A 14,056-nucleotide genomic window follows, 5' to 3' on the forward strand; every position below is an offset into this window, starting at 1 on the left:
TTTACACGGAACCTCTTTGTGGTTGAACCGTTGCAACAGTGAAACATATCCGACAGAAACGACAAAAAATGTTGCCAGAAAATCGAAGTTTGAGAAGTTAAAACTTGTATATTTAAGTTTAAGCTTATTTTCTGATTAATGTTAGCATTAAAGAAACTATGAACGTTAAAATGGCGTCCTGGATATTCGCTGTGTTTTTCCTGTCAGTGGCGGGTAAGAGCTCCCAAACCAATATATGAACATTGAATTAAAATGACTTCTTTAGATGTTTATTTTTATTATTTAGTCCTGACAGCTGCAGAGGATATGCTGAACATCCCCGGAGGAAAGATGCTGATGGGAACCAGCGCAGAGGACGGCAGAGACGGAGAGTCTCCCACCAAGGAGGTCCAAGTGCAGCCTTTTAAAATGGACAAATACCCTGTCACCAATAGTGACTTCAGGTAACAACACCGTAAACCCAGATAATAAAATGGATGATGAAGAGTTGATATAACTGAGCCAGTGATGCGGCTTTCATTCCAGAGACTTTGTGAGAGCACAGAAGTACAAAACTGAAGCTGAGACATTTGGCTGGAGTTTTGTGTTTCAGGACTTTGTGTCAGATGAGCTGAAAAAGAAGGTCACTCAGAGGATTGAGGTACTGGGATTTATGTTTCTCTCTCATTTTTGTAAATAAATCAGATTACTTTCTTGATAGCCTGATACTAATTTGCCAGTAATTCATAAATTATAGCATTCACTGTGCTGCACAGTGGAGTAGTGGTTAGCACTTTCGCCTTGCAGCAAGAAGATCTCTGGTTCAAATCCCAGGGTGGGCCTGGGATCTTTCTGCATGGAGTTTGCATGTTCTCGCTGTGCATGCGTGGGTTTTCTCCAGGTACTCCGGCTTCCTCCCACAGTCCAAAAACATGCTGAGGTTAATTGATTATTCTAAATTGCCCGTAGGTGTGAGTGTGATTGTTTGTCTGTATATGTAGCCCTGTGACAGACTGGTGACCTGTCCAGGGTGTCCCCTGCCTTCACCCGAGTCAGCTGGGATAGGCTCCAGCACCCCCCGCAACCCTAGTGAGGATAAAGTGGTGTATAGAGGATGGATGGATGGATAGCATTCATTCATTTGCAGTTTCTAACATCCGAAGATTTTCCTGCCTTGTTTTACATTATTATCTTTGAATATTCAGATATTTGAGCTCAAGTAAGTAATTAAAAGTTACAGGGCAGTTTCACTGAATTTGGCAGTACATCTACAGTCAAGCCTGAAATTATTCATATACCCCTAGCAAATTTTAACTTAAAGTTACTTTTAGATGTAAAAGTGGGCTGCACATGGGGGCGGCATGGCTCAGTGGGTAGAGTGGCCGTCTTGTAACTGGAAGGTTGTTGGTTTGATCCTTGGCCCGTCGAGCTAATGTTGAGGTGTCCCTGAGCAAGATACCAAACCCCTAATTGCTCCTTATGGGTTGTGGTTAGCACCTTGCATGGCAGCTCCTGCCATCAGTGTGTGTGAATGGGTGAATGTGACATATCATCATGTAAAGCGCTTTGGATAAAAGTGCTATATAAATACAACCATTTAGATGTAAATAAAAGCTGAGAATTTTTTTTTTCACCATGATGCCTTCTGTACATCATCTTATTGTCTTTTGGGAAACGTCTGTGTCATTTCCAATCACAAAGACTTGCTAGTTGACTAACAGTAAATAATGAAAATTTGCTAGGGGTATGAATAATTCTGGGCTTGACTGTATATAGATTCTCAGTACGCCATGGCATGGTAATCCTAAGAGCAGCAGTAGAAGGTACCTGGACTCTGTTTTTTGGTGTTGGTTTTTGGTTCTAGAAGACTTTCTGTCTCTCATCCAAAAGGCCTCCTTAGTTCTAACAGACTAGTAAGGAGCAGCATGCGGCACAACTCCTGGTACTGGCTCTCGTAATATCGACTACTGTGACTCCTGACTGGCAGGCCTCCCTTCATGCACGGTCAAACCTCTGCAGATGATCCAGAATGCAGCAGCATGTCTGGTTTTCAAACAGCCAAAAACAGACTGGTGTTCAGATTGCTTCACTGGCTTCCAGTTGCTGCCTGCATAAAATTCAAAACTCTGACACGCATTTAAAACTACAATGAAAGCAGCTCCCTCCTACCTGAACCCTCTCATTCAGGTCCACACTTCCTTTCGATCACTACGCTCGGCCAACATAAAACGCCCGATTCAACCACCACAACGGGGCCGGTCGATAGCTAGACTCTTCTCCTCTCTGTGGTTTCCTGGTGGTGGAAAGAGTTACCAAACTCTGTTCGATCTGCAGCGCTCCTCTGGATCTTTAAGAAAATGTTAGCTCTTTACTGAACAACTTTAGACTTGACAGGCTGCAAAAACATAAACAACAAGTGTCCTATTATGCCTGCGCTCCCTGTAGACACCACAGTGCTATTATCACACTCCAACTTGTTTTATGACTCTTATCCAGGTTGTTTTCTCCTGACTAGATCCTTGCTCGTGTTGTATCTACTCTCATATGTATGTCGTTTTGATAAAAGCATCTGCTAAATGAAATTGTACAGCTGTAGAGTCAAATCACATGAAAAAAAAACTTCTTTGAGGACAAAATGTTCACATTCTGGACACAGAAGATGGTCTGAGAGAGGAGTGGAGGTAAAACAGATCAGGGGTCTATGGTGCTTAGTATGCAGTCTTGAGGGTCCTCCCTGGACAGTTTCACCACCGTTAACACTGAATCATCCCTCACCAGGCAGTTTCATAACCATTCACATCTTGAGACATGTGAGTCATGGGTTGTTAATGGTCGAGTAGCCAGGGGATTTGGAAATGAGATTAAATACCTGTGACTCCCAACCAGTTAGTCACAACTGAGAAAGCCTCAGAAATAAAGAAAAGTCCAGTTGTGTTCCACTGAAGCACTTAGGATTCTTTGACATGCTATGAAATTTAAAATATCTGCTACAAATACTGCACTGCTGCAGAGCATTTATTAGACTTTAATGATACCAGCGGCCCTTTTTTCTAACTGTCTTGTGAACAACTTTTGACTCATTTTTTCATCTTTTCCATCCAGTCTGCTCCCTGGTGGTTGCCCATAGAGCGAGTGTTTTGGAGACAGGTGAGAGTTTTATGTCTTCCTGTCGTGCTGACCTCCTTCTTAATTTGTTTATTGAACACACCCGTGGTTAGAACTTGGAGCAGCCACCCATCAGCTGATCTGGGGCTGACTAGAGCCTTTAATAGTCAGACCTGGCCAGCTTCTTCTTCTTGTTTTTCTCTTTCCCCTCTAAACTCCTTCTCATGTCTCCCTCAACCAGACACACATCACACTACCGACTTATTGATTTCCACTTTTAAATTCTGCTTGATTTGTGTGAAGTCCCTCAATTTGCTAAAAACTTGTACTTCTTTTACAGTCAGCTGGTTGAGGGCGTTTACCTGCTTCCATTACAAGTGCAGAAATAATCTCAGGAAGTTTGTTTGTAACTCTCATCATACAGTACCTGCCTCTTCCTCCCCCACTGTTCAGCCTGCAGGGCCCGGTTCAGGTATCCGGGAGCGCCTGGACTTCCCGGTGGTTCAGGTGAGCTGGAACGACGCTCAGGCCTTCTGCCAGTGGAAGGGCAAGAGGCTGCCGACGGAGGAGGAGTGGGAGTGGGCTGCACGTGGAGGGCTGCAAGGTAGAGCCACAGTTAGAATCTGAAAGCATGAGCAATATGAAATATGCTGTCTTCATAATAGATTTAGCAGAAGGAGAACTTGGTGTTGTTTTGTGTTGATGCTTTTGGTGAGTTGATCTGTTGATTCATTCCATCTCACATGATTGGAGGGCTTCTGCTCATCTGTCTCTTATCTGCTTGTATTTTCTTACCATAAACTGTGGATATCTGAAATGGTATCTGTGAAATTTTAGATTGATGTATGAAGTACCATCCAAGATAAATTTGCTTGTCGACCCACTTACAGCACATTTTTTACACATTACAATTTTAATTTGTGTTTTGATGATAATTTCTCACTACTTATTAAAGATAAACACCAGAAACATGCCCATATCAGTCCAATATGCCCATAATTTTAGAAAAAGTCTTCTGGAGTTGTTTTTTTTTTTTTTTAGCACATAGCATGCCCCTTCAATCATTTATGAAGGTTAAATGAAAATAATGTTTTGTGAACGTGTGCTCAAATTTCCATAATAGCTTTATTTATTTCTCATCTCTTCTCACCAATAATCACAGAATTTTTTGATCTACTTGTCCAGTATTACAGAATGGCACATTGTGAAACAAAAATGAAAATTTCAGACTTTTATCTTTAATAATTTCAAAGATACTGCAGGTAAAACAGGCAGAGAATTTGAAAAACAAAACTGCTGGAAGTGGGTTGAAGGGCATTTTAAAAGAATTATCTCAGAAATTATTTGTTATATCAAAGAAGAATGACCTTTTTTGGGTTTCATTAGCAAACAACTGTAAAGTATATTTTCGGCAGAGTTTTAGACAAACACACTTTAAGTATCTTCACAAAAGAGGGAAAACTACTTTTCACGATCATGAACGTGGGAATTTTAATTTTGTTGTTTGCCGCCCTTCATGCTCCAGGTCGGACTTATCCATGGGGGAACAAGTTCCAGACCAACAGAACCAACCTGTGGCAGGTCAGTCGGCTATGATGAAGCACACTGCAGCAGCATTAGTAGTTTGTTGTTCTCATACAAGGCTTTGACGACATGTCTGATGCGAAAAATTTCTACTTATTTATGCATACTTCCTCAGGATAAATATACAATTTTGGCAGCAAAATAGTTTGGATCATTAAAACCTACCTATCTATTGGGCAAATGTATGTTGTTTGGAGTCATTTTGTTCAAGTTTTGAGTCATTTTGTTCGAGTTTCAAGTCATTGTGTTAGTAGTATTAGTACTGAAAATAAGCATTGACTTTGCTCATTATTTCAGTGAATAATAATAGATGCTGTAGACAGACATTCATTCTTTTGCAAGAAAAATCTTTGTGAAAAAAGCCTGATTTGTAATAACGAGCTGGTGGTTTTTCTGCACGTTTTAGGGATTGTTTCCAGATGGAGACACTGCAGAGGATGGTTACCATGGCACCGCTCCTGTAACGGCCTTTCCTCCACAGAACAGCTATGGTAAAAAAAAAATAAAAAAAAAACCCAAAACATTAATGAGATGATAAAAGTACTGCATGGTAAAATAAATGCCTTAAGTTGAATGCAAAAAAAAATCATCCTCTCATGTCTCTCTGAGGTTAAAGAAACCTGAAATATTCTGAAGGTTGATTGTTGTGTCTAATAATATTACAATCACAGTGTTGATTGTTGTTGCAGGGCTGTATGACATGATGGGAAACACGTGGGAGTGGACGTCCACACCCTTTCCAGCAGCGAGGCCGATGTATGTGCTGCGTGGCGCCTCCTGGATCGACACGGTGGACGGATCAGCCAATCACAAGGCTCGAATCACAACCAGGTGAGTGGTAGGAAACCTTTTTTTTTTTTTTTTTTTATCAGACTCAGAACTTGAACACTTTCTTCTTGATTGACTGATGGTTGTGATTCTGTGTCCTGCAGGATGGGCAACACTCCCGACTCTGCCTCTGACAACCTCGGATTCAGATGTGCTGCCAGCGATGGGCAGAAGCAAGGGAAGAAAAAAGACAAAGCAGAATTATAGTTAGAGGCAGAAAAATAATAAGCAAGTTCATTCATTTGAACCAGCAGTGATTCATTTGAAATTAAAGTTGACCACAAGAAAATGTAAGGGATCAAGTGAGCACAGAAACAAACTGTATGTCTCCTGTGGAGAACTTGTTTTTTTTTGTTTTTTTTTTAAAGAATAAAAGCAAACATACAAATCCATAACTTTTAAGAAATAAATGACTTTCATTAAAAAAAAAGTAGCGTTTATTGTTTTTCATTTCTATAAACAACTTGAAGCTCATCCGTGTAATTTTAAAGCCCAACTAAAGAGACTTGATTAAATGTCTCATTGAATTTATTCACTGGATGGAAGAAACAGGACACTTTGCCTGCCAGCATTGGTTGTCTTCCTTCTGCTCATTGGGTGATCTGTCTTTTGTTGGGCGTTTTATGTGACTGGAGAGTAAATCAGCTCTTTAGTTTAGTCACAGCTTCTTTAATTCTGTCTCTGGCTTTTTGTTTACTTTCTCATGGCGAGCGGCCGACTGATTGGACTCATTCTGCTACACAAAACAGAAGAGACATTTTATCCAAACTCTAGTTTTGTTTTGAGTTTCAAGTAAAGTTTCTTTCTGTTACTTTTTACTCGTCACACAAACAAACATTGAGGCAGTAGAGTGAAACAGTCTTTAATTGGCACTGATTTTTTCAAGGCTAAAGATGTCCACAAAGCAAAACACGAGTGGAAACTTTTGTTCTCGTAACACTGATCCAATAGGAACAGTTTGCAATTCATACAGATGTAAGGACACCTACTTTAAATTTACACATTTTTCAAAAGAAATCAGTCCACCGGAACAGCCTCATGTTTTCACTGAGCACAAGTCTCTGCAGAGTTTCTGCGTTTCTCAGTTTTCATTTTGAGACCACATTTGAACTGAATTTTTATTTTCACTCTGCAGCAAAGTGCACAGGCAGCACATTTTTGGGATGCCGTAGTTGCATTTGATTGGTTTACAAAAATATATGTAAAGTTGATAATTATCGTAACCATGAATTCAGGTGTAAAAATTACAAATGCTGACATTTGTAGCCATCTGTCTCAGAACAGTCAGCTTTTTTTTAAAACCAACATGGGTCAGTTCAAAAAATTTTCTTAAAACAGAACTTATCATTTCCCTGGTATGATTTTAGCATCTGATGGTTTGTTTTTGCCGTGTTTGTAGAGAGAAATTAATGCCTCTTTAGTAAATAAAATAGAAGGGTTCTAATGTCTGTCATTTAAGGAATGTATAAAAATAAGACATGTCTTTCTGATTCATCTAAAACTCAGGCTTTTTCAGAGACATTTGTAGCTTTGTGTGGTACATCTCCCCTTTTGGAGGGTTTCTTTTCCTTTCTTTCTTCTTATAAACATGCTCAAATTTTCAAATAACTTGCCCTAAAAGCTAAAACAGTGCTGCTTTATGATACCAGGGGGTACAACAGATATTTTGGGGGGGTACCGAAAAGTTGTAAGAAAAAATGAAAGCTGCTTTTACAAAGTATTTTTCATGTTTGTTTTTTTTTTTTTGGCTCTTTAACCCAATAGGAAAGCTGTATATGACCTTTACATTTTGGACTGTTAACATTCAAATTATGATGGACTTGTTTCCTTGTTTTTGTGAATTACAGCATCATCAGCTGCAGCATCTGCCTGTTATGTAAAACCTGTAAGCTCAATGACAGGATCCTGAGGGCAGTTAAGTGACAAATGTTGTGCAAGAACAGCACTATATACAACCCTGTCATTTTCCACTTCTTAGAATGTTTACTGACAATTATCGCACCTAAAATAAGAAATAATATTCTGTATCTTTAGCAACTAGTTCTCAGCTGTAAACCAGAAACATCATTGGTTTTTTTATGCTAATCAGTCTAAATCAAAATGAGTACTACCCAACACACAGTGAACAACAATCTGTACCTTTGATCTGTGGTAAAATAATCTGAAATGTTCTGTGCAGTAATGTCAATTTTAAAATACAATAAAATACAATAAGTAGCACTCTGTACATTTAATAGTAAACCTGAGAACAATAATAAACAGCAGCAATATTCCATATTCTTAAGTCATTTAATAGTGCACAGCTCAGCAAACATCATAGTGTTCTGCATAGAAATCACAAAAAGCTGCTCTCAGTAATCTTTCACAGTGAGCAGATCTTCTTGTGTTGCAGGTCCATGGTCCAGACATGGCCATGGAACAGGCCAGGGGGGGTCTGGCACCGTGGACTTCCTAGAGCTCCTCCTCTTTTTGCATTCTTAATATGGGATGGAAATGAAGTAGCGTTGGTTTAGCACGTCGATCAAAGGCCTGTAGGTGTAAAGCAGGAAGCCCTTCACAATGAGGATGTGAGTCTCCTCCTCCTCTTTGTGGTCGGACTTCGGGACAATCTCTGTGTTCAGGGTGTTATTAATGCCATGAAACTTCTCAAACTTCACCGGGTTCTCCAGCTACGCGTAGATCATACTCATCATGGCATCCTTGTCCAGAGCAGTGATGACATCGTACTGCTTAAAGGAATTTTATCCGTGACATATAACCAATCAAATTACTCCAGAAGACAGAGCGACCACAGGTAGATAAACGTTTAGAGCCAAAGTAGCGCCATTTTTAAATTTATTTATTACCGTAAATCAGTAAAAAATAAGACACTGATAATCAGTAAATCAGTCAGCCCAGAATTACTACAATTCTACAATGTATGTCTCTTTCCTTTGATTTGTTATTTGTACAATATACAATGTATATGATGGCGTTTTTTTTCCTACCGAAGGCTATAATATGATGTTTTCTAGAGACAAACTATGCTACTCTGTTTGTTCTGGCCCTGGGTAGCTGCACTCCTCCTCTGTTGTTTTCTGGATTGTACTCAGCTGCATGCCTTCGTCCACCCGGCCTCCGTTGACTCGTCCCGCCTGCCGTCTCTGAAGCTGGATTGGATCAGACCAAAGTACAGTCCAATCACGATGCCAGCTGCCTCTCAAAAGGCTCCTTCATCTGGCGGCACTTCTTCTGAGGGGCAGAACTTTGGAGATGTGTTCCAGTGGTTGGTGGATGTGTGGGGAGATAGAGAGGGACCTTTGAATTGTCCAGAAGGGAAAACAGAGAAACCATTGGTGGTTTTAGTTTAGGGTGCTACTGTGGTGTGTTTTTGGGTTTTAAGAGGTGAACAGGAAGAGGTGTTTTTTTTTTTCGTATTGATTATCTTTTACTTTGTTCATGGTTGGAATGCCCATCAATGTCAACATGAAGTTCACTTTTAGTTCTGCTGATTTATTTTTATTTTACTAACACCCATTTGCAATTAACCCCCTCACATGTTGTGTTGTAAACTTACTCTTTTAAATAAATACTTGTCTAATCCTCTGGAAACCAGCATTTGGACTGTCTTTGTGTTGCTCCTCACCTACTTCAGACAGCTGGAATAGAACAACATTTTTTGGATGACATGCTATTGTATGGCGTTTTTAGAGTGACATGCTATACTATGATGTTTATAGAGCTATGATGTTTTTAGGGCGACATACTATAATATGAAGTTTTTTGGGAGACATGCTCTACTATGACGCTTTTAGGGCGACATGCTATACTACGACGTTTTTAGAGCAACATGCTATACTAGGACTTTTGTGGACGACATGCTATACTACGACGTTTTTAGAGCAACATGCCATACTATGACTTTTTGTGGACGACATGCTATACTACGACGTTTTTAGAGCAACATGCCATACTATGACTTTTTGTGGACGACATGCTATACTACGACGTTTTTAGAGCAACATGCCATACTATGACTTTTTGTGGACGACATGCTATACTACGACGTTTTTAGAGCAACATGCTATACTAGGACTTTTTGTGGACGACATGCTATACTACGACGTTTTTAGAGCAACATGCTATACTATGACTTTTTGTGGACGACATGCTATACTATGACGTTTTTAGAGCGACATGCTATACCATGATGTTTTTTGGACGACATGCTATCCTATGACGTTTTTAGAGCGACACGCTACACTATGACAGTTTGTGGACGACATGCTATACTATGACGTTTTTAGAGCTATGATGTTTTTAGGTTGACATACTATAATATTAAGTTTTTTGGAAGACATGCTCTACTATGACGCTTTTAGGGCGACATGCTATCCTTTGACGATTTTAGGGCGACATGCTATCCTATGACGTTTTTAGAGCGACATACTATACTATGACGGTTTTTGGAAGACATGCCATACTATGACGTTTTTTGGACGACATGCTACAATATGATGTTTTTAGAGTGACATGCTATACTATGATAGAGCTATGATGTTTTTAGGTCGACATACTATAATATGAAGTTTTTGGAAGACATGATCTATGACGCTTTTAGGGTAACATGCTATCCTTTGATGATTTTAGGGTGACATGCTATCCTATGACGTTTTTAGAGTGACATACTACACTATGACTTTTTTTTGATGACATGCTATAGTATGACATTTTTTGGACGACATGCCATAATATGACGTTTTTAGAGCGACATGCTATACTATGACGTTTTTAGAGCGACATGCTATCCTATGACGTTTTTAGAGCGACACGCTACACTATGACAGTTTTTGGACGACACGCTATACTATGACAGTTTTTGGACGACATGCTATACTATGACGTTTTTAGAGCTATGATGTTTTTAGGTTGACATACTATAATATTAAGGTTTTTGGAAGACATGCTCTACTACAGGGGTCTCAAACTCGCGGCCCACGGGCCAACTGTGCGGCCCGCAAGTTTGATGTGAATGACACTTTTCAGTGTTGTGCGCGGAGCTGAACGAATCTACCAATCACAGTGGGGTATATGGCTCTTGAGGGCGGGACATCGGCCAGGCTTGTTGCGACCTCGCCACATTAGCTTACGTTGCTGCTGAGCGGGACAGACAGTTTTATTCACAGAATGAATACCAAGTTACTATAATGCCAACACTGGCCAAAAACTCACAACCGGAGAGGGAGGGGAGAGACAGGCTCCCGGAGGGGCGGCAGTAGAGGGGGGAACGCGCCGGCGCTCACGGCGATCCGCGGAGCGCGGTCACGTTCTGCAACTCATCTCATTCATACAGATCACCTGCAGCGGCCGTGACGGATCAGACTGACCGCGGCCTTTAAAATGTAAAAATGCGCTCCCCTTTTAAAAGACGTAGCGCACTGACGTGTGCTGTTTTCTCGGCTCACAGAAAACAGCATATGGACAAAATCAATCGCTGTCATATTGGACTAATCTGAAATGAGGACACTTCATCTGACTCTTTTAAATAAGTAAATTTAAGTACATTTTGCTCTCACGGTGGTCTGATCACTCAGCTACTGAACAGCATGTACCATAGTCTGCGCTGTGAGGCGTTCAGGGAACGTCGGTAAATATCTCTTGTTAAGCAACCAGGTGGGACCAGATGGGTGCCATGAACTTGCAATGCGCAGGGCCCTGTATTTACTTGGTATCGGATCAATATCAAATCTTGCAGTATCGCACACCACTAGTTTTTAGTGTTATTACGCAACGGTCCCATTTTCTGTTTACATTTTTCTGGCATTTTATGCACTTTGGTGAAATTATCATAATTTATTTACTTTGGTTACACTTTTTGTTATGTATTACACTTGAAAACAAAATCTGTTCAGTTGTGACGTGTACAACTGCAAAATTTATTTGAAAGCAGTGCATTGTTGGAATAACAACCGATGGAGCCCCATCAATGACAGGGAGGAAAAATGGACTGGTGGCACTTGTTCCAAAAAAATGGAAGAGGAGAGTGTGGAGGAGGCCATAGCTCTGCACTGCATTATCCATCAGCAGGCCCTTTGCAGCAGATGCCTGAAGTTTGACAATGTGATGTCTGTCGTTGCATCAACCTCCCTGCATCAACCAAATCAGATCCAGGGGCTTGAAGCACAGAAGGTTCCGTGCTTTTTTAGAGGAAATGGAGTCAGAATATGGGGATGTGCTCTACTTCACCGATGTACGTTGGCTCAGCAGGGGAAATCCATTGAAGAGATTTTTTGAGTTGAGAGCAGAAGTGAAAGCCTTCATGGAGAAGGATGTGGTGGCTGTTCCTGTGCTAAGTGATCCCAAATGGCTTATGGACTTAGCTTTTCTTGTTGATATCACACATGAGCTTAATGTACTGAACAAGAAGTTACAAGGCCAGGGACAACTTGTCAGTGCTGCCTATGACAACGTGAGAGCATTCTCCACAAAACTTGTGTTATGGAAAGCCCAGCTCTCGCAGACAAACCTTTGGCATTTCCCAGCATGCAAGGCACTTGTGGATGCAGGCACACCATTCAGTGGTGAGAAGTATGTTGAGGTCATTTTGAAGCTACAGGACGAATTTGATCACAGATTTGCAGGCTTCAAGACGCACAGAGCCACATTTCAAATTTTTGCTGACCCATTCTCCTTTGATGTGCAAGATGCCCCTCCTGTGCTTCAGATGGAGCTCATTGACCTGCAGTGCAATTCTGAACTCAAAGCCAAGTTCAGGGAGGTGAGTGGAAAAACAGACAAGCTTGGACAATTTTTGAGAGAATTGACCCCCAGCTTCCCTGAGCTTTCCCAAATGTTCAAGAGGACCATGTGCCTTTTTGGGAGCACATACTTGTGCGAAAAGCTCTTCTCCACCTTGAACTACTAAGTCCAAGTACAGGTCCAGACTTACTGATGAGCATCTTCAAGCCCTACTGAGGGTCTTAACTGCTTCCTCCCTCAAGCCAAATGTGGCTCGGCTATGCGAGAAGAAGCGCTGCCAGGTCTCTAGCGACTCTGTGGACGGTCATCCGGCTGATGTTCAGCTGCTTGGCTCTGTCAGACTTTTTTGTGGCCAGCATGAAGGAGAGCAGATATCTCAACTCTTTTGACTTCCATCTTGATACAACTTCACCGGAGAACAAATTTGTGTTAATGACACCTGCCTATAAGGTAGAACTTTCAGTTTATTTAATGGAATTTTTCACTCCGACATGTAAACGTCTCTAAAGATCATGAAACTATCTATCTGTCTTTTTTACTAAATATATCAGTAATCTGATTACATATTTTTTTGTTTTGTTACCTTGTTACTCATCTTCTCATCCAACCTGAAGCAAGATAGGAAATATGCAGATTTCCCCAAATGTCAAAAAACTCCTCTGAGAAACTCTGAGTGCTACAAAGGAGTTGGGCAAAGAAAGTTTCCATGTGTAGCACGTAAGTGTGTTAGCTTAAGATAAATATAAATAAATACAAGATTATATTAGGAGACAATGTAAAGTAGGATTTAAGTACAATTAAATAGAGGACAGAAATGAGCTAAAATAATATAGGACAAAGAGATGAAATCAGTAGTTTTGAATATAAATTAACCTGTTTTTATTATTTTAAAAATGTATTCTCTTCCTATTTCATTGTCTTGCAGAGATATTCCATAATCCATCTTACTATTGACTAATATTCATAAAATAACAACCCCAGGAATGCGTGGTATGTTCTCATTCTGCTACTCTGCAGGAGTTTAGAGAAAGGTCTTGACGTGATCATGAGATTAAATTACGTGCTAAGACATGTTTGTCGCACTGAAGAAAAACAATGCAGTGGAACTTGATCTATTAATACTGACGCCAGTGTTTATTTGTTTAGGTTTGACCTATTTATGATAAAATTTTAATTATTCTAGATGTCATTAGAGAAAAACAGTTTTACCCAGAAGACTTGGTCAACCTGTGTAATTATTCTCTTATTCAAAGGCGACCTACTTCTAGCTAAAAGGAGTGTACACAGAGTTTGGTGCACAGCTTTTAGAGGGACACTGGCAAGGAAAACACACAACTATAAACCACTTCCTGGTGCTGCATTAAGACAGAAACTAGACTGATTTGTCGCTGTCTGAATTAGACTACCTTCTGAAATAAGAAAACAACCAGGAAACAACTTGTGCAATTACAGTAATGTTCACCCTAAGATTGCCAACTTGATTCCATTGGTTGCTGACTCATCTCTGCTCATGTATGTAGGAGGTTTGACGCTAAAAGTACCCTCAGCTACACGAAAAGACTAACTGGTGTTTTCCCCCGAAGCATTTCTTTACCAAAAATAAACTGATGACTAATCATAAGTGTGATTCTGACTTTATACAGCATTCACTTCCTTTAGACTGCCTTTAAATTATTTTGACTGTTTTCTCCCTTCACAATCTTTCTGACCTGCGCGTTTTACTTTGCTGATAAAAACTTCAGCGTTTTAAAGTAGGAATCATACGTCAAGCCACAATAATCTGATAACATCAAAGCATTAGCAGTCCTCCTCCCTTTGTTTC

The 14,056-nt window shown here is 40.3% G+C and overlaps 1 protein-coding gene across 2 annotated transcripts; it reads left to right on the forward strand.

Moving 5' to 3' along the window:
• Nucleotides 1–27: 27 nt before the first annotated feature.
• Nucleotides 28–5,891, forward strand: sumf2 (sulfatase modifying factor 2). 2 transcript variants are annotated; one of them, XM_022219841.2, is made up of 9 exons: nucleotides 28–213; nucleotides 287–443; nucleotides 526–640; nucleotides 3,082–3,126; nucleotides 3,538–3,688; nucleotides 4,610–4,665; nucleotides 5,075–5,159; nucleotides 5,358–5,499; nucleotides 5,601–5,891. In XM_022219841.2, the coding sequence occupies exons 1-9, from the start codon at nucleotides 159–161 to the stop codon at nucleotides 5,701–5,703; spliced, it is 909 nt and encodes a 302-aa protein (XP_022075533.1). In that variant the 5' UTR covers nucleotides 28–158; the 3' UTR covers nucleotides 5,704–5,891. The 2 variants fall into 2 exon arrangements, with proteins under 2 accessions (XP_022075533.1, XP_051793135.1); XM_051937175.1 differs by having other exon boundaries at nucleotides 296–443.
• Nucleotides 5,892–14,056: the final 8,165 nt, after the last annotated feature.

This window comes from Acanthochromis polyacanthus, chromosome 17 (assembly GCF_021347895.1).
Source record: "Acanthochromis polyacanthus isolate Apoly-LR-REF ecotype Palm Island chromosome 17, KAUST_Apoly_ChrSc, whole genome shotgun sequence".
Classification (NCBI taxonomy): domain Eukaryota; kingdom Metazoa; phylum Chordata; class Actinopteri; family Pomacentridae; genus Acanthochromis; species Acanthochromis polyacanthus.

Coding starts and splice junctions, on each gene's coding strand:
- sumf2 (XM_022219841.2), top strand. CDS start 159: ATGAACGTTAAAATGGCGTCCTGGATATTCGCTGTGTTTTTCCTGTCA. Junction 3,689..4,609: donor TGCACGTGGAGGGCTGCAAG/GTAGAGCCACAG, acceptor TTCATGCTCCAG/GTCGGACTTATCCATGGGGG. Junction 4,666..5,074: donor ACAGAACCAACCTGTGGCAG/GTCAGTCGGCTA, acceptor TGCACGTTTTAG/GGATTGTTTCCAGATGGAGA.